This window comes from Seriola aureovittata, chromosome 2 (genome assembly GCF_021018895.1).
Source record: "Seriola aureovittata isolate HTS-2021-v1 ecotype China chromosome 2, ASM2101889v1, whole genome shotgun sequence".
In the NCBI taxonomy this organism is placed as follows: Eukaryota; Metazoa; Chordata; class Actinopteri; order Carangiformes; family Carangidae; genus Seriola; species Seriola aureovittata.
In genome coordinates this window covers 4,845,655-4,866,707 of record NC_079365.1, presented here as the reverse complement: position 1 = coordinate 4,866,707, position 21,053 = coordinate 4,845,655, and the positions used below count along the sequence as shown (strand labels likewise).

At 40.5% G+C, this 21,053-nt stretch overlaps 1 protein-coding gene across 4 annotated transcripts; it reads left to right on the top strand.

Moving 5' to 3' along the window:
- Window positions 1–5,154: 5,154 nt before the first annotated feature.
- Window positions 5,155–16,727, top strand: bin2b (bridging integrator 2b). Of its 4 annotated transcripts, none has more exons than XM_056364285.1 (12): window positions 5,155–5,629; window positions 6,850–6,930; window positions 7,958–8,012; window positions 8,480–8,574; window positions 10,171–10,266; window positions 10,380–10,487; window positions 10,598–10,683; window positions 12,183–12,258; window positions 12,433–12,515; window positions 12,621–13,389; window positions 14,675–14,767; window positions 16,228–16,727. In XM_056364285.1, exons 1-12 carry the CDS (start codon window positions 5,537–5,539, stop codon window positions 16,336–16,338), a joined length of 1,746 nt encoding a protein of 581 aa, XP_056220260.1. In that variant the 5' UTR covers window positions 5,155–5,536; the 3' UTR covers window positions 16,339–16,727. The 4 variants fall into 4 exon arrangements, with proteins under 4 accessions (XP_056220260.1, XP_056220270.1, XP_056220240.1 ...); XM_056364295.1 differs by having other exon boundaries at window positions 5,157–5,629; window positions 12,624–13,389; XM_056364265.1 differs by having other exon boundaries at window positions 5,157–5,629; window positions 16,225–16,727.
- The last annotated feature ends 4,326 nt before the right edge of the window (window positions 16,728–21,053 follow it).

The window sequence follows — 21,053 nt, the reverse complement described above, 5'->3', positions numbered from 1 at the left end:
TGTGTCAAAACTCAACACACAAGCCAAATAAGACAGAACACTTGGAGCTGAACATCTCATGTCTATGTCAAAATGAAACACTGCAACCAAAACCGGTAAATCCTCTTTCAAAAAGGCATTTATTTAACAAAACCACACACACATGCAACATCTGAGTTACACATTCAAAACAGCAACAACACAAGGATGAACTTAACAGAAAACACAGCTGTCTGAAAACTTTGTATATCTTTTTCATTCTGTCATACAGTCTTTACGCAACACAAAATAGAAAATATTCAGAAAATAGATAACTTTACCAAAACAGGTTTTTACAGAACAGTACAATTCACAGGTTGTGCAGCTGCATCAAAGTCCAGGACTTTTTCATATCCTGAAACTATAGGGTCCTGTCTGTCAAAGCTCCACACACACAAACCAAAACCATATACACAAAATATAAAACATCTTGCATCTCTTGCAAAAGCAAGCACTACATTAAAAACTAAATAAACTCTTCTAGAAATGATACTTTAGCTTCCAAACTTTATACACAAACACCAAATATATAGCTCTTTCCAACGCCAACTGCCCACAACTGTGCTAAATCTAAAACAGTTTTCACATTTCTACTTATATATATATATATATATATATATATATATATATATATATATATATATATGCTAAGAATAAAAACACTATTACTGTATGTTTCTGACATTTCTCAGTTGTAGCCTGCTGTACAAATGAACACAAATGCATTGGGGAAACAAAGTCTCTTCATTCTCAATAGTGAACTGAAGATGATATGAACTGACTGTACGGTAAAATACAGTATAGACCTATACAGTATTGCAGTTATTGTCTATCCTGTTTCTGATCTCATCTGTAAGAATTGTCCTATTTCCTCCACCTGTCCTCTTGTTCCTCTTCCTCCTTCACTTCTTCTTCTTTCTGATCTGCCTCCTTCTCCTCTTGCTCTTCCTCCCCTTACTGGAACAACTCTTCCAAACCCGACTTGTTTTTATGGTGATCAAGCTGTGATTTCTGTGTGATCTGATTGGTTACAGTTGTCTTTACATGTACATTCTGAGTACAGGTGATTGCTAACTGAGCGTGGTGTTTCAGTGGCAGTGTTTGGCAATTAACACGCAAAGGCTTTCAGTTTTGAATGATGTGTCTAATGTAGAGAAGTGCGTTTGGTGTTTTGCAAAACACTGTGTGTAGTGTTTTGTAAAACGTGTGTGTATAGTTGTGGGCTGACATTTTGCTCTTTGTGTATCAGAATCTGTGTATTGTGTGTAAGCAATCGTAAAAAACTGTATGATTTAATCCACCAAAGTGGCCCTGATGTCATCTGAAATATGTGTTTGTCTATTGCCTGGTCTTATTTGGCCTAGCCTTCACCCTCCACCTCCTCTCTGTCTTCCTCTTCCTCTTCCTCTTTCTCTTGCTTTCACTGCTTCCACGTTTGTAAAGTTCTCACAGAATATCCCCTGAGGTCTATCTGTAGCACTAAGGCTCAGACTGAGTGGTGTTCAATTTCTGTATAAGTGTTTTTAGGTGTGTATGTGTGTGGTGCAAACTTCAGGTGTGTTTTGCAGTTTGAAAAATAAGTGTTTTCCCAATGATTGTAAGATTTAAGTGTTGAAGTGTCTAATGTAAGAAAAAGTGTGTGGTGTTTTTGCAAGTGTGTGTTGTAGAAATGAAAACAAAGTGAAAAGTAGAAGATGTGTTTGTACTTTTGGTTCCTTTGTTTAAGGCATGGTTTCAAAAGTTAAGGTTTTAATGCTTTGGTCTTAGCATTTACTTTTAGTGTGTAAGCAATTGCAAGCAAAAAACTGTAATCATCACTTAACCCCTCAGATTCATCTTATAACCCTTTGGAAGGGGCTGAATCCTAGGCTGGGGACCCACTGGATTAAAGTATAACTGTATATTTGGTAGTTTAAATAGTTAACTAACTAACTCACTCCAACTCAACCAGCTACGACAATGCTTACACACTGATATAGCAGGATTAACAATCTAATGTCATATAATCAGTCACAGAGGACACTGTACTGAAGAATGAGTAGAAGAATTGCTTTTACTTTGGTACATTAAGTGCATTTTATTTTGTAGTTTTACTAGAGTACTTGCAACGGTGTGTGTGTGTGTGTGTGTGTGTGTGTGTGTGTGTGTGTGTGTGTGTGTGTGTGTGTGTGTGTGTGTGAGTAACCTGTCCAAGGAAATGGAAGAAGCACAAACAAGCGCTCTATCTGGTTATCTGGTTATCTGAGTGTAGTCCCATCTAGAAGACACACCAGTAACAATCCTTGAGAAGGAAAACAACTCTGAGGTCACGATGGAACGACCTCCAACACCCAAGTCTGCTGATCCCACTGACTCTGGCTGCAGGTCTACAACCAAGGCAGAAAGTTAGAACCAGCTGAGGCTGTTTGTGACCCTCTTGACACTGAAAGTTTTGACCAAGTGTCAGGCTGTCCAGAACATCGGCCACACCAAACGCCAGGTGAACCAGGCGATACGGGACCTCACTGTCACTGAAGGCCTCTTTCCGGACGTGAAATATATGAAGAAAGTCTGCAAGACAGTGATGAAAGACCTGCAGAAGAAGTTCTGTGGCAGGCGCCTGCTGGAGTCTGTGGTCTCATTACAGGATCCAGCTTTGGACACTGTCATTCTTCAGTCTTTGCAAACCCACATCAAGACGCTCTCTTCAAAGACTGCCTCCCAGAGCGTATGGAAAGACTTGCTCCAGGTCACAGTTTTCATTACAGGTTTGGTCGCCTCCATCATTCTAATTCTTCTCATCCCCTAAAGCAGTGCTCAGGCAGCTGCAGGGGAGGAGGTTTTAACATTTTGTCATGTTGCAAACATGTGCTAAAATCTTTGATTCATTTTCTTTCCTGAAATTTTCCTAAAATTCTGGCAAAATTATTAAAGATTCTCAGTCATCCAAGTCATTTTTATCCAAGAATAGTCGAGTCAAGAGCATGTTGCCCCATCCATGGACTCATCTCCACATTAATGACCTGGACGAATGAGAATCTTGAGGTTGCAACATGACTAAATGTGAAAGTGTGAGTGTGTGAAGACTTTCTGGATGCACTGTACAGGGCCACACACACTGAGCCGCCAGCGACCTGACACTCTGTGGAGTTTCTCTTTGTGTCAGCGTGGGTTTTCCCCGGGTTTTACGGTTTCCCCCCACACACCCAGTTTATCCAAAAAAATATCTTTGACTGTATTTTAAATTTCTGAAGTACTTCTTAAATCAGAGTTATCAGGCAGATAATGTGGATTAGCTGACCTCAGCACAAACCCAAGGAGTTCGTAAATAGGCTTAGGTTACACACAGTACATTATTATTAGGGCCCAAAGGTGATACCAGATAAGTATTTGAAGAAATAAGTAAATGTGAAAGCAAATTAATGAATACATGAGGGAAAATTTATACAGCAATAAACTTGTTGGTAAAAGTACAATATCAACCAAGACAAGTTCCACATTATTACTTGAACTGACACCCGGGGTAAGGTAATGTTCTTATAACCAAGCTGCCATATGTAGTGTGTTCAGAGAACAGGAACTTGGAGGTGGAAAGATGCATACATAATGCACCAAGGGCAATAGTTGAGGGTTGAAGAGGTGAATAGGGGCTCTTACAACAAATGTTGTCACAGGGCCCCTTAACAGTTTAATCTGTTCCTGCAACATTATGCAATAGTCGATCAATCTCACCACTTTTTCAAAATAATTGCCTAGAATCTGAGAAACATCAGTGGGCTTCAGTAATTTCAGAGTAAACTTGTGAGATGCTGACTTCAGGGAAGGAGGTGAGCACACTGTGGAGGTGAAAGTGACAGGCGTCCCAAAATTCAACAGGAAATTAGTTGTTATATTTTCGGCAGGAGCAGCAGTGGTGGCTGCGAAAAAGCATCTCATGGAGTTCATTCCAGTTTTCAAAAATTTAAACAGTTAAAAAAAACATTATGAGCTACCAAATACAAGTAAAACAAAGAATGATTATATAAGTATTGTATGATAAGAATTACAAGTACTGCAGGCTGTGCTGTATTTCCACATGTTACCACTAGGACAGTACAGGTTAACAAATGGCAACCTGTCAGCTGTCAGACAAGCATAACTACAACAATACATTCACTTAAAATGACGTACAATTTTTCCTCTGCTAACTGTTTATTTAGATTTCTCTATCCAAAGGCTGAAGCTGGAAAAGAACAATATGAATGCAAGGACATATTTTTCAGGGGGATGGGGAAAAAGATATGAACCAAGTTCCAGGAGAAAGAAAAAGAGGGATGGAGTCAGAAAGACAACCTCCAACATTTCAGCAACACGTGATAGTTCGTCCACATTATTGTGTCTGGCAGATAGAACAGTTGACCTCAACTGTATCAGAGGAAATCACAAACTTGTTGGGAGTCATAATATGTGTGTGTGTGTGTGTGTGTGTGTGTGTGTGTGTGTGTGTGTGTGTGTGTGTGTGTGTGTGTGTGTGAGTGAGGATTATGGCTCTGGTTAATCCTATTGACATCAGTATGGATGAGTCCACAAAGGCCTACATTTTTGTTACATTAGTATGTTTTAGTGAGGTTTGCTTTTTCATATCAATGTCATCTACACAAAAGTCACATTTACACGTACAAACTGTATCAGGAGGCTGTGGGCCGTGGACTCACGTTCAGTCAGTGGAGCTTTCATGTCTGCTGTATTCATTTCAGTCAAATGAAGTGTAATAAAGAGCGTCTTGTTTTGTCACACATTGGGGTGGAACTATTAGTCATGTCAATGTTATGAGAAGCAGATGTGTCAACAGAGAAAAACTCAGCAAACAGCTCAGCTCAATGATATCAGTATCAGAGTGAAGAAACAGGCTGATCAGAGAGGGTAAAGAAGTTCATGTCAGATAAGAGACTGATTTAAATGAAGTGATGCATATATTTGACATTAAGCTGACAACAGTTGAGAGCCTATGGCTGACATACAAACCTGCATATGTCATTTAACAACTCAAATAAACTGAATTTTTGAGGCACACGTGAAAGCAGCATCTCAGCCACTGCCGCTACCACGCGTCTCCTCTGCTTACGTCACGTTGCTGAATTCAGGTACGCATCATCAGAGAAACGCAATCCGCGCTCATAGTTTACAGGTGATTGCCGTTGGACGACTTCCATACTTCCAGCTCTACCGGGCGGCAGAGCAGAGGGAGCGGGGTGCAGCTCCACCGCAGCGCGGCTCATGTCTGCTCTACACACCGGGACACGCACACACGCTTCTCGGTAACAACTTCAACAAGTCTGAACAAGAGCAGACTCCTGCTCATGATGACGTGAAGGACCTCGGTCTCAGCTGGGTTGATCAAAGCCTGTGTGTGTGTGTGTGTGTGTGTTCGTGTCTTGACATTTGCTCCACCTCCTCCGCCCTGAGCTGAAGTTGAGTCGCGGTGAGTCAGTTTCTCAAGAGGAAGCAGACGGGAGGTGGGCTACAGTCAGAGAGAGGAGAAACACAGAGAAGAGTGACGATGGCTGACAACAAGATGGGCCCAAACCTGCAGGCTGGAGCCGGATTCCTCGCCAAGCGGGTCCAGAAGTCCCTGAATCGAGCTCAGGAGAAGGTGAGCCAGGGAAAACAACTTTGTAAAAAAAAAAAAAAAAAAAGATTGTAAACTACATGCACTGTCATCAGTTTGGTAAGACACCAGACAGTCTGATTCGAGCTTGTTTTAAACAACCAAGTTTGTTTTGTGGAGCCATACATTTAATAACTGTAACATTAACCAGACTTTTTCTTAGCATGAATACACAGTTTGTTTAGAAAGGGGTGTAGTTGGTAGTGCACTACATATACTCCCAAACTGGGACAAGAAGGATCCTTAAACGAGTTTCATAGTTAAAAATAGTTGAATTATTTATCTTAGAAGAAGTTGGAAAATAAGAGTGGCTGTTTTGCTCATAAATATGTTGTTGTGTCGCTGTTGGTACCCTCCCAATCTGAGGTACCGTTATTTCGGTCTGTACAGCCATAACTCAAAATGAATTGCTCCAGGGCGAGAGGATCAAATCATGCCAAGTCTAACTGGATAAGAACCAGTGATAGTGACCATGAGGGGAAAGGGAAAGAGTGCGTGCAGACCCTTCACTATACAAGATGAAACCACACGCTCCGGGCCTTGCCCTCTGTGTGTTATAAACTACATAATTTTTAAGGATCACCAGACTCTTGGCCTGATGCATTAATAAAACAGTAGCTGGACTGTCCCCTGTCAGAGCACCACGGTGTTGTTAAGAGCTGTGCAGCTGTGTGTGGACACAAAAGCTGCCACTTCCTGACTGTGCACTTCCTCTCGCTTGTTGAGCCTTTCTCACTCAGTTTGTGGTTGACATGTTTGATTTCGCTGCTCCACCTAAAAACAGAAACTGCAACGTCTGGCTGGAGTTACCCTGAAGTTCCAAGATCGAAGCCTATTTTAGGGATTCAGGGTTTTTCTTTTTTTTTTTATGATCTCAGAAATTGGGAGGATAGACATAATGAGAGCTGCTTTGTAGCAGATTTAAACCTAAAGGTCATGAAATGTGTCATTCAGTCTTTCAAACACCTGCATGCAGTGGACTGTGAAGCGCCCTGTAATCATTAGCCACATGTAGGTGAGCCATAGCAGTATGTGGTTTATGATGTATTACTCTGTCATGATTAACAGTGAGATATCAGCCATATATCTGGACTGATAAATAAATCCTCCGGGCCAGCCTGTTGCCCTCGCTCCACTGATCACTGATGCTAGAAACCCTCGTCTGTCTAATGTTGAAACTTTCTCACCCTGCTGTCCTTTCTCAGGTCCTTCAGAAACTGGGCAAAACCATGGAGACCAAGGACGAGCAGTTTGAGCTTTGCTTCCAGAACCTCAACAAACAACAGGTACTTCACATGGTAGTCCTTCGCCATTCACTCCGAGGCCAAAATACAAGTCATGTTCAGTCTGCTTTTAATGTTAAACAGCTCATTTCCAGTTAAATTGATTACTGCTACCTCTACTTTTTTTTTTTTTTTTGTTTTTGCATTGAGATGCCAACCCACAAGTTCAGTCAGCTTACCCTCGAAAACAGGAAACAAGCTGAAAGTCTCTTATTTTTTCACTGATTGTGCACAAATACAGCTTAGTATCTCTACTCTAGATATCTGTACACTAACATTACTATTCACATCCTTATGAACTTATGATTCGACTCATTTTTGGTCTTTGAAAGGATTTGAAGCAACACTATAGAACTTCTGACAGAGGAAAACTCACAATTTATTTCTTTACAAATTTAAAAGTTGAATTTAAAAGCAGTAAAAAGCACCCTTACTCAGTGTAATACACTCAGAGGTTTTGCTGTTACAGCCTTACTTGGTCTGGTATGACCATTAGCCTTCATGCTAATATTAGCAAACTTTAGATTAATATTGCTGTATGATAGAAATGACCAAATCTTTATGGCTCTTTTCTACTTCTTCTACTGTTGTTTTAGTATTCCTGACTTGTGGCCACAATACGCTGTTAGGCAAACGTTACAGGTTCACTTTAAAGTTGGTCAAGGCTCATTCAGTGTCTAAGGCAACAACCATAGGGCACATATTTGGAGGGAAACCGATGAGGAGCAACAGGAAGGAAGTCTTACACAATGCTGCTTTCACTTCACCACTACATACCACCACAAAAAAAGTTTTTTTAATTGTAATTTAATTTAAACTCCATGTTGTGGTCGGGTTGTATTGTACTCTGATTATATGCAGCTCGACACAAAAAGTCTGCAAACGAAAGTGGTCTGCAGTTAAAACAGAAACACATTGATTTCATTTCTTCAGGTTTTTAAGGAAATGAGTGGAATAGATCCATAGTGAAACTCTTACTTGGGGCGTCGCTGAATTTAACTTTAATCTTCTTCTTTGCTTCTGCACACAGATGGATGGAGGCAGGTTGTTTAAAGATGTCAAAGCTTACTACACGGCAGTGAAAGGTGGGTGTTCGCAGCATCCACAGACACACATGACAGCGCTAACAGAGCACCACTCTCTGCTCAGGAGAGTAAGTTGATAATAGGGAAGTGAATTTCCTCTATTCATAGCTCTTGTGTCTCGACTTTTGCAATTCTGTCTGCGTTGCCATGTTGCACAAAAACAAATAAAATCCTGCACTGGAAAAACAGCAGACGCAGCAGAGCATATGTGATCCGTGTGCGAGGAACCGTTGAGTTCCTGGTGTTGTGTCAGCTCTTGCTCCTGCATTGTGAGCTGCACTCAGGAAACCAGTGTTGTTGTGACCTTCTCGGTGTGGGTGTAACGGTCCCACAAACCCCTTAAAACAATACCACCACAATGCTCTGTGTGCTGCTGATGCAAATGATAAGCTGATCCATGTGGAGTCATGATGACATTATAACATTTTATTTTAGATGCTACAGTTTCCTGCGCTTTTTCCCCACAGCTGTGCACGAGACGTCGAAGCGGCTGTCCCAGACGTTGCGAGACATCTACGAGTCGGACTGGAACGGGGCGGAGGACCTTGCCGTCATTACAGAGGTAAGTTCATGATGTGTGAATATGTGGTGTAACAGTAATCTTAGAGCCAGATAACCTGATAGAAATCACTTGATTTCAGCAGGACAGGCTTGTTTTTCAGGATATTTGGTTTCACCAAGCGGGTTGGAACAAGCTTCATCTAGATTACCATGGAAACATGTATTTGGAAATTATTCTGAAGCTTTCAGTTTTTTCACCTGCTGTTATGTTGGAGCCTTATGCTCAAATAAAAAAAAATCTGTCTGCACTCCTTTCCCCATAACGACAAAGTAAAAACTGAATTTTTGAAATTGAAAAACTGAAATCTCACATTGACACAAGTATTCAGGACTCTTGATAGATAGATTCCTCCCATTTCTCTTGATCATCTTTGAGATGTTTCTATGTCTTGATTGGAGTCCACCTGTGGTAAAGTCAGCGGATTGGACATGATTTGGAAAGACACACACCTGTCTAAGGTCTCGCAGCCGATAATATATCAGAGCAAAAACCGAAGAGGAGTAAGGAGCTGCTGCAGAGCTCAGAGACGGGATTGTGTGGGGAAGGACACAAAAAAACATTTCTGCTGCTATGAAGGTTCCTCAAGAGCACAGTGGGCTCCATCATTGTGAGACGGAAGATGTTTGGAACAACCAGGACTCTTCCTAGAGCTGAGCGCACACCCCAAACTGAGCAGTCAGTGAAGGGCCTCGGTAAAAGAGCTGACTAAGAACCTGATGGTCACTCTGGCTGAGCTCCAGAGATCCTGTGTGGTGATGGGAGAAACTTCCAGACAGACAACCAAGTCTGAAGATCACGCCTTCTTTCCTACAGACTTGATGTTTAGAATTGAGACCAAACAGTTAATTCTTGGTTTCATCAGACCAGAGAATTTTTCTTTTTTTTTTCTTTTACAAACTCCAAGCAGCTTTCATGTGTCAGTTGCTGTGGAGAGGCCACAGAGCCATGAAGCCTGGATGAGTGGATGAGTGGATGAGTGGATCAGTGGAGTGCTGCAGTGATGGTTGTTGTTCTGAAAGAGCCAAATAGAAACAAAAACATGATGTTGCAGGATCTTGTTTCTGTATTTAGAATGAAAACAAGATGGAGACAGAGAGGAAAATGAGGAGCCTACTGACAGGAATGTTGTTCCACATACTAGTAAACAGTTGTGATGCACATTTTAAGTTTGACAAATATGAATATATCAGAAATGTCTTAGATATTGAATATATTACACACATTAAACAGCACATTGTATTTGTTCTAACTTTTCCATCACTCTTTGATAACACTTGCGCATAATTTAGCTGCTAATCAAGTTGCTGTGAGGATAAGTGAAATACAGAATAGAAGAGACAATTTTATGTTAAATCAAAATGAGGCCAATGGTAAGTACTATGAAATATTTATATTTGGCTCTTCTATTATGGACAGTGTTTCCTCCACTACACTAAAGTTAATAGATGTAGTGACTCAGGAGGATCATAATCCATCTGCTGAGGTTGGTTACTACATATCGTTAGTTTGTGGAACAGTCCTTCGCTGGAACAGTGTTAGCGCCCCGGTTAAAATTGTGTAGCAGTTAACTGATGTAACACCGACTGTGTCTCTCAGAGTGAAGATTTGCTGTGGAACGACTATGAAGAGAAAATGAGCGACCAGATTGTCCGAACAATGGAGAACTACACGAGCCAGTTCCCTGAGGTCAAGGTAACATGAGGCTTTTAAACCCGAGGCAGTTACTGCACACGAATCTGTCTGATCTTTTGACACCGGTAGAGGTCGTCACGCTCACTTAGTAGAAACCGATACCTGTTTTTCAGGAACGAGTCGCTAAACGCGGTCGCAAGCTGGTGGACTACGACTCGGCACGTCACCACCTGGAGGCGCTGCACAGTGCCAAGAAAAAGGATGACGCCAAAATCGCAAAGGTAGCGTATATATTACATTACACACAGCACAGAAATCCACAGTGTTGGCTGATAAAACACTATATACATTTTTTTTGTTTTTTTTTAACGACTTTAAAATCCTCTGACAGGCAGAAGAGGAGTTTAACAAAGCCCAGAATGTCTTTGAAGAAATAAATAAAGAGCTGAGAGAGGAGCTGCCTGTTCTCTATCAGAGGTACGTTTGCAATGTTGGATCATGACATGACAAGACGAGTAAAGGCAGAGCATCTTTGTAGGAATAAACAGGTTAAAAGCTCATGTGCAAGTGTCTTGAACTTAATGTGTGTGGAGATGAGCAAAAATAAAGCAATTAAAACACATTATTTACTGTAACATTTCATGTTTAATTTATGGCAAAACAAAGGTTTTCACAGCATTTCCCTTTTTTATTTTTATTCTTGTGGGTGGTGTTAAAGCCTGTGTTCGATAAAATGAAGAGAGAAAGAGATGTGGGCATGACATGCAACAAAGACCTGTGAACCTGCTTCCTGTCACTTTTCTCAGTGCCAGTGGTATTGAAAGACAGAAGTCTGTCTGAAAAGACTGCAGACCTGGATGTTCTCATCTTTGCTTTATATCTGGATCAGAAGGATCCTAGGTGTGATTTTAATCAAAAACCAACTCAAACTGTGCAAGAATAATATGGGAATTGAATGCAAAGTAGAACACGACAGATAAATTGGCTAATCTGAGCTTATTGCAGAGACAGTCTATCTCTACCTGTGTATGTGTCAGCCTATAAGTGACAAGACATTGCAGTGTGGAAATGCCAAACGGATTAACGTTAAGTATAAACAGTGTCTTTATTATATAGCTTGTCCACCAGAGAGCACTCGCAAGTTTCATTTTTCACTGTTAAAAGTTCCACTCAGTGCGTTTCTTAGTCACAGTTCTTTTAGGTCCTGTTCTGACAGGAGCTCGAGTGATTCACTGACGAGTGCACAGCTCTAAGCACGCCAGGTCACACCTGCTATTAAAACTTCACGTGTGTTTCTAGTGACCACTTGTGATTGGATTCCACTTCCCCGCTCCATATGCATATAAAAACATATGTATTGTTGTTTCTAGCCAGTCCAACAAAGAGTGTATGTGTGTGTGTGTTGCAAGAAGGGATTAAATGAATCATTACACAGCTCTATAATGAAATGAAAGTTTTTACCCTTCTGAAAAATTAAACACACCGCTGAAAGAATGTGGCCACATGTGGCGCAGATCAGCTCTGAATGTGGTCTGAGTGATCGGAGCTCAAATGCGTCCTTCATGCATCTTGGGTGTGTTCACACCTGAACTCAGAGCTTGCCACTTGTGATTGAATCATCTGATACGGATGTGAATGCCGGGCCTGAACAGGGCCTTACATAACAAATCTAAAGGAACCATATGAAGATTGTAATTTGTTACGGGTTTATCTTTGTTTATTATTGGCTGATAAATTGTTGTGGCTATAGAACAAAACATGATTATGTTCTTTGACTTTATTCTCGACTGAAAGTTTTTTGTGAGGTGAAAAAATAAAACTGAAACTCAGATCCGATGTGTAAATGTGCATCATAGTGTTTCCCACTGGCAGGACTCTTATCTACGATGTGGCTGCTCTTGAAATGTTGAACTTGACGTTTAACTTCCTGAAGAATGCCACGTAGATAAACTGAGCTGTTGTCTTTGTCTCTGTAGCCGTATAGGTTGCTACGTGACCGTGTTCCAAAACGTATCAAACCTGAGAGATGTCTTCTACAAGGAAATGAGTGTGGTAAGAGATACAGATCCATTTTTTTTCATCACTCTCACACGAGTAATTTGAAGTGTTTGATGGTTTAAAAACAGCCACGACAACTGTTACTATGACTACAGTTTTACATAAGATTTAATGAGGTATTTGTGTCGCGAGTTGAATTGTTTGTTTATGTTGCGCTTTGTTTTGCAGCTTAACCGGGAGCTCTACAATGTGATGAAGAAACTGGAGACTCAACACTCTGGGAAAGCTTTCATCATCAAGGGTCTGAACAGGTAAGGAATTGTGTTTCCTCATCGGTGGTTACAGTGTTCCCAACATACAAACCTACCTGTCTGCCATTTTCCTTCAGTAGAAATAACATGCACTTTTTCTTCAAGTAGCACGTCAACCAAGTCAAAGAAGAGGAAGTCGCTGGTTATCTCCAACCCCATCCCCTGCAATACTGCGTTCCCAGCTGACCATGTCTCCATCCACGCCTCCACCCAAAACGGTAAAGACGCTGCACCTTCTTCCCCTGTCCAGCGAACTCAAAGCATCTCTGAAGAAACCAACCCACCGGAGGAGAGCAGCGTCTCATCCAAAGATGTCAACTCGTCAGATTCGGATCTCAGCTCCAGCGGCACCAACACGCCCAAGAGGCAGTCGGTGTGTGACAATGAGAACAGCGACAGGAGCACAGGCGGTCAAAGTCCAGAGGACGCAGAGGAGGAGGAGGCGGCGGCGGCGGTGGCTGAAGATGATGCTGAAGTTGATGCTGCGGCTGAAGCTGATGCTGAAGTTGATGTTGATGCTGAAGCTGAAGCTGAAGCTGAAGCAGAGCTTGCTACAAACCAGTCGGATGACTCCGGGGTGGGAGTTGCAAAGTCAGAGGCAGCAAGTCAGGAAGCGTCCAGTCCCTCTGACTCTGCAGAGAGCGATGCCCCACAGAGTGCGGAGCAGGAGGCTGTGAGTGATCCTACATCAGAGGAGGCCGAGCCCAAACCTGCACCAGTTCCTGCTCCTCGCCTGTCCTTCCACTCCACAGACGCTTCCCCCCTCCTCCCTGCTGAGGAGCAGGAGGAGACAAAAGAAGCGCCAGTCAACCAGGAGACAGCTGAATCAGGAGATGACTCCAGTTCCCACAGTCCACCTGGCTTCCTATACAAGGTACCCAACTATGTTTTAAAGTGGCTATAATCAATATTTTTTTTATATTAACAGCGTATCAAATGATAATGTGAAACAGTTCGTGATGAACCTACGGACAGTTATCAGCTGAATCTGCAGCTGTCCTCGGCTTTATGGAGCTTTGTAGTAAGTTTCAGCTCATTGTTTCATTGTCTGGGCCACAGCTATGATTTTCACTGCTCTCATAGCAGGCGGCTGTTTTCTACGGTGGCCCCGAGAGCTCAAGCACCGCAACTTAAAAGACATGCAAACAGCCAAAACGCAATTAGATTCAGAAAACGTCTTCATCAGTTTCACAACACATGTGCTGCAAAATGCTCACAACACAATGGCAGTAATTCCAGGGGACACTAAAAAGTGATGAACCTGGCTGGGACGCACTTGTTGTTCAATGCTTTGTGACTTTTGAAGTTAAAAACAAGTGCATCCCATCCCATGTTTTCTGAATGTGCATGTGTGTTGTTATGTTGCAGAGTGCTGAGCCGTTAGGGCCAGCGCAGTTTTCAAAGAAAAAGCTCCAGCAACCTGCTGTACACTACCAGCAGACAGACACAGCTACACCCAGCTATAAACATAGTGGAGCATTCAGCAGCTAAAGAGCCACATATTAGTGTAAATAATCTTATGAACTGAAAAGATGATATGTCAGTGTTGTGTTTCCACTTCCTCTAAGTGGCCAAAATATCTGTTTCTTTTTTGCACACAGTGGTGCGGTATGTTTGAACCAGGACATTGAACTTTGAGTTCAACTTTTGGTTCCCCGGATTATTAAAAAGAAAACTAATTTCCTATCTCCATCCATTTCCTAGCTCCAGTGGTATCGAGCCATGTAGATAACGTCTGTTTGATTTGTCAGGGTTTTTAGATTTGTGCCTCTGCTCCAACACAGAGGAGGTGGATGGAATTTTCTCTTGTGGTTGCTTATGGCATTTAAAAAAAACACACATTTAAAAAACTTTGCTGTGAAAAGATTTTATTGGAAGTGCTTTACACCGAGGAAACGGTTAACAGTGTGTTCTTTGTGTATATGTGTGTATAGACCAGTTGCTGTTGAATTTCTTGAATGTTATTGGTCAAATCTGTGAGCACCACAAACTAATTCCATTTAACCTTCATTTTATTTGGTTGGATGAAAATCTCCAAACCTAGATTTTTTTTATTTAATAATTTAGGTGAACTGACATTTAAAAGTGAAACTACATCAGTGTAAACTGCCATTTTCAGTATTAAGTTTGCCTCGATGTATTCCATGTTTTTACACCAGGGGGTGGCGCTGGAGAGTCATGCAGCGTCTGAAGACGGCCTGCTGCAGTTTGAGCAGGGAGATGTCATCCTGGTGCTTGCTGACACTCGAGAGGTTTGTGTGTGTTCTTCTAAAGCATATCTCACTTCCCGTGGTTCTTCAGAGATAGAAAAGATAGAAAGAGCCAGATTTCCTGTGAAGCCCGTTCCCTCCTTCTGCCCGTGGAGCTTTCTCTGAACCTGAACCTGAACATGTTGTTTAGTCCAGTACATTTTTTTTTTTTTTTTGCATCCTGCTGGTAACATACTTTTCATCACAGCTTAATTTCTTTTTCTTGTTGAGTGATATTTTTTTTCCTGTTGGCAACTAGTTCAGCTGATGTCACAGTGGAAAATTTCCACTGTAGATAAAATGGATCTGAAGCAGAAAATGTTTCAAATTAAAATATCCTTTCTAAACAACAGGGGCTCCATTCACAAAACATCCTAAGGCTGAAAGTAGCTTCTGTTTGGCATGCACCTTCACTTCAAGACTCCTGTCAAGTTCTGTTTTTGGTCTAATAGTATTTCACAAATCATTCGCACTAAAACCAGCACCACCTCAGTTGTTAGAAGTTAGAGGCAGTTAAGAGGATCTGTAAGTCACTGAGACCTGCTCACAACCAGTCAAATGCTGCAGGTAACGTCCCCTATTGTGTCAGTGTTGTGGAAAAATTCAATGATAATTAACTATTAAAAAGAGAAACATTTGCTTGTTAATTCATTAAGTGAACATTAAATAATCACCAAATAAATAAATAAATAAATAAAGCTGGTTTCTTGGCCATTGTCTGTACATTGTGTGCTAAATGTACAACTACCTCATTAAAGGGTGACTTAAGTCAAAGAACAAGTCAATATTTTTCTTTTCCATATGAAGTTCATAATGAAATTTATAAAATATCTAAAATATTTAATTAAAACTATCCTAATTTAAATAAATGTGATTGATATTTTTAATGTAAGGTTCATTTAATTTTGAAGTTAATTTTACACTTAATTGAATTTTAAAATATCATTTCATTCTAAGTTTTTATTTAATTCAAAGTCTGATTTGATCTAGTATAATTCTAACTGATTTTCTAATTTGCAATTGGACTAAATTTAGTTTAAAATTTGAATTAAATTCAAATATAACTTTATTTAATTTTTTTGTTTATTTATAATTAGATTTCATTTTCTAATTCAATTCAGTCTTATGTAATTCAGTCATTCAGTCCATTTACACACTATGTATTAATGAATATTTTATTTCACAAGTCCGCTCCCTCTGTCTGTGGACCTTTCTCTGAACCTGAATATGTTGTTTAGGTCAGTACACTCTGGGGATTTCTTGTTTTCTTTTTTTGTGCATCCTGCTGGTGACATACTTTTCATCCCAGCATAGCACTTTTACTTTCTTTTTCTTTTTGAGTGAATACTTTGAAATGGTAAGATAAGACACTTTGTTTTAAGTCTAAGTTATTGTAAGTGTCCAATCAGAGGGTTGATTTACTTCCTTAAGGTCTGACACGTGTTTAATGTCTCTTGCAGCAGGACGGCCTGGTGAAGGGGATCAGGGAGGAGAGCTGGAACCAGCACATGGATCTAGAAAAGCACTCTGGGATCTTCTCGGAAAAACTCATCCAGCCTGTCGAGGTGGAGTGAGGCAATAGTCACTCCTCAAAGTTTCTTCCTCCTCTGAACAGTTATGATGAGTCACACACACACACACACACACACACACACACACACACACACACACACACACACCCACCCACTCACAGAGGGAGTGAACCCATATGTTTTGGGTGCAGAAACTGAACAAACAGATGAGCACAAGTCCCACGTGGTTACTCACATGCTATGATGTAGCCTGTGGAACAACAGTGACTGAGCTGCAGAACATTTTGTAAGAGATGTTTGGAAAAGTTACAGTATTTTGCTCTTTTTGTATTTTCAATGTCTTTCTATACAACACTGTGAAACAAAAAACTTTTTATAATGATGCTTTAATCTTTGTAAAACTTGCCAATAAAGTTCTAAGTAAAAGAGAAGAGGGTGTTGTCCTGGTATGAAATTTCCAGTATTGTGCCATGTATTCAGATTATCTGTGAACTCCCACTCTAAGAGAAGTGGATACCATTCAGTAAATAGGATTTGCATTTTGTAAATAAAGGAAATTGTTGCTGCAAGACCGCAGATAAACGGCGTAAGCTTGAGAAAGGACCACAATGATTCAGCTGAATGGAATGTGAAAATATTGTCAAGACCTGGAAAGGGAGACATGTTGACTGATTGACTGTGAGAAGTTTATGGAGGAAAGGTCTGTCCTGTATAAAAACCTACTGAGCTGGGGGTCACTTCCCCAGTTTGACAGTTCTGCCTTGTGGACATGAGAAACTGAAGTGAGTTTCTGCATATCCCCTGACTATACACAATGTAGCCAGCTGGCTAACTAGCTAATACTAAAAGGGGGGATTAGAGGATAGATACATGTAACTGCAGCTACGGGGATGCTCTGTAACATGGGTGTTTCATGGGTTTTCACACAGATCTCTGTGGTTTGGTGATTGGATTTACACCTTTTTATATACAGTTTACGGTTTAGACTTGAGTTTACTGTGGTAAACAGCTGGGGGCTGTCAACAGTAAAGAAATTAGCTGCAATTTTCATGTATCCAAAGGAATGACATAAAGCTGGACCACATATTTAGTCTGAAAAACAAGACTATAAAGAGACAATTACCATTCCTGTGGTGCTTTACACTTACACAAACAGTGTGCAGATTATTAGCACAATTATGATCATTGAGAAAAGTGATGGAGCATTTCTGTACCTCAAAGAAAAATGACATGAGTTCTGTGTTAAAGGAAATTCTGCCACTTATATTTAAATTTGACTAAAGTTTTATGCTTTAACTACCAAAACCAAGCTTTTGTGAACAAGATACCTGGGTGTTATAATTTTTAAGTCTATTTGTGCACTGCTAACTAATACATTTAAGAGTTTGGCTGTACTTTGGCACAGCAGTTCTCTGTACTATATGCTAAATCTGAATTTTAAGTATGTAAATGTATCCACTAGTGCAGTAGTGTCCATGGCATAGACACTACTACTGTCCCACAATGTAACATGCCACATTCTTTAGCTGTGAAAATTAACTGTCGATGCAAAGTAACAATGATTAGTATGTGTCTGACATTTCAGTTGGTCACTGCTCAATATAGAGTAAGCTATCGAGAGTCGAGTGTAATGAGAGAGTGAATGAGAGAATTACTTTGGACAATGCTAACATGGATGCTAATGTTAAGGAGGTATAACTTTTACCATCTTCACCATCATTGTTTAGCATGTTAGCATTGCTAACATTTGCTAGTTACTAACATAAAGCCAAAGCTAATCTAATCCACCAAGTATTTAGTCTTTTACCTGCTGAAGAAATTTAAAACAAATTTGACCTGATGATGACACTAGATGAAAAGTTAAGGGATCAGCCACATTAGGTAACATCATGCAACACAGGCAGTGTGTCCTGGCCATTAGGGGGACATGAGTGTCAGAACCAAATCTCATGGCAACCAATACTTGTCAAGACATTTTCCTCAAAACCACAAATGTGAACCTCATGGTGTCACTGTACCAAATTTCATATCAGTCCATTCAGTAGTTGTTTTAGATATTTTACAGTCTGGACCAAGATTGACAAACCAACATGGTCATCACTAGAGCCGTGCTGCTACCAAGGCTAAAAACTGGTCATCTGAGATAAAAGTAGGCGTGCTCCTCTGGTCTGTTCAATAGATGGGTCAGACTGACTTTTATTACCCACAGAGCACAGACACACAGAACCTACTGTGGGGAGAGGTTTTCACATGGTGTGGTTCACTTGGGTATGTTGATGCCTGTGGGTATTGCAGTAGGGGCAAGGAAAGTTGTTTGCTGATTAAACAAACATTTTTCAAAACTGTTGATAACAACATAAAGATTACATGATGTTCATGCAAGGGTGCTGATAAGAGAAGATGTTCAAACTTACATTTTTGAAGAGCACTTTAAGGACTTTGTGTCTTAAATTTCAAATGTTGAGTGTCAAAGTTCATCTATCTACATAAACATCTACAATTCCATGACCACTGGTTTCCATCTGTTAATGAAGATCATGTGCTATGATTGAAAGCTTTATAAAACTGAAATAGATTTTCAGGTAAGATTGCTTTTTATTAACTGCTATTTGAAATACATTGAACCTCAACTTTTCCACACAGATTGAAACATAATTTTTCACTGAAGGATGCAATAAAAAATTTGAAGGAAGTGAGTTGAAGGTGGCTTCGTACCAATGATCTTCATCTAACTCATGAAGTCAGGTGGCCAACGGGCCAAACTTCTGCAATGTGGGACCAGTGCTTGCCAAGATGAATTACAAGTAACTTGAATGCAATAGCTGAAGTTAATGGCTTGGAGTGAGGAATAAATGTTGGAACAAAAGCGTGCCTGGAGTGTCCTCTGATCCAGATGAGAATGTACTGCTGCAGAGCCTCTAGTATTGTAGTAAAACTCATTCTACGCCATTCCTGCTAAATGAAGTCACCACAGTGACACAGGGACTTAGTGTAATACTGGGCTGACTTGGATTAGACTCCTCTTTACCCCTGTTTCCTGGAAGAAGAACATGAGATCAGTTTAAGTAGCAATGTTAGTTGTTTCTTGATGATTCTCTTATGAAACAACATCTGGATATGAAATTGTTTACAACTTACATGGCCTCTGATTTACAGCTGTTGTTTTTACCAGTGAAAACATGTTCCTTCTCTGAAACATTTTCCTAAACAGAAGACTAAAATATTTACCATAGTGAATAAACTCTTTACTCACAGGAAGCCCGCTCAGATTTAAGCTCTCAAATTTCATTGGCACGTGAAATTATATTACATGTTTTTATAGATCATACTCCATCCTCATCTTCCTCAACAAAAATTGATATTCTTGGTTTCAGGAAACCTGTTGGAATACACACTGAAAGATGAGGATACAGGCAACCAAACACAAGTCTCCCCTTTTGATAGAAATCCAACAGTAACTGAGTTTCTGTTATTAATAGAGCTGCTCCATCACTGAGAGGTTAATATTGAAAGGTAATATTCACAGTGGACAACTCTGGGCTCCGCTCCAATATGAATATAATGCATTATTACTTGTCTTTTTCTCAATGAAGGGCCTCTGTCTGGGCGAGAACATCGCTCTTTTTTTCTTCCCTGCCGGCCTCGTGCTTCCCTGCTTGTTTGCAGTGTGAGTTTTTCCTTGTGGTTTCTCTGTGGAATAGGCGTGTAGGTTATACAGGGCAACTGCTGTATTAGCTCTGGTCCATAAAGAAGCAGTATTGTGTTTACAAGGCAGATGATAGATAAACTTGGATAAAGTCCCTGGGAGACCTATGGGGTTTCAACCACTGCTTGGTAACGTTCCTCTCCCCGCAATTCACTCTGGATTCGGTTGATAAAAATGAGATGCTGGATGATAATGAGAACCAATCTGAACATTTACAAGTGCATTCACCTCTGAACCTGATTCAGAAATATTATATGTTTTGGGTGGCATTTTCTCCTGTTTGTAGCCTACATATAGATAGTTCATCTACTGCTCTCTATGTATGGATTCTGCTTTAACTCACATTTTGAATGTCTACATAGATCATACACTTGCACTGAGATAGCAAAAAAGATTGCAGACTAAAACTAAAACTAAAACTAAAACACTAAAACCATAAATGAACACACCTTACCCTCCGTGGGAAAAGAAGAGAGGAACTCTTTAAGCTTTATTTCTTCCTGTAACATTATTCTCCCCCCCCCCTCTAGTCAGGAAGATGAGAGGTCAGGGAGAGGTCAGAGGTCAGGCTCAGACACGAAAAAAAAAATGTCTCTGGAGTTGGTTGTGGGTTAGCATGTTGCTCAATGACATTTCAGCAGGGTGGATGCTTGTTGACACAGGAAGTCCTTCAGCTGAAGGACAGTCCTCCAAACCACAACACAGCCTTTCTGCCTGTTGTGCATGCATTCTGCTTTCTTTAAAGACTATCAGCTCACACACATCTCTTCAAGGTGTAACTCTTCTTAATGTAAACGAATATAAAGGATCTTAAAACCTACATTAATGTCATTATTATTATTTTGCCACTTAAGGGGCAGAGCACAACAAGCTGTAATCACAACACTGACATATTGTCGCCATTTTGAGTTGTCATGGCTAATGGGATAACAAACAGATGCCTAAATACATCCAGCAGACACAAACCAACATTAGCAATCATTTCGAATCACGTTTGTCCAAGTTATTCATTTCCTTTTTTGCTCCATCAACCACTGAGAACAATATCTGG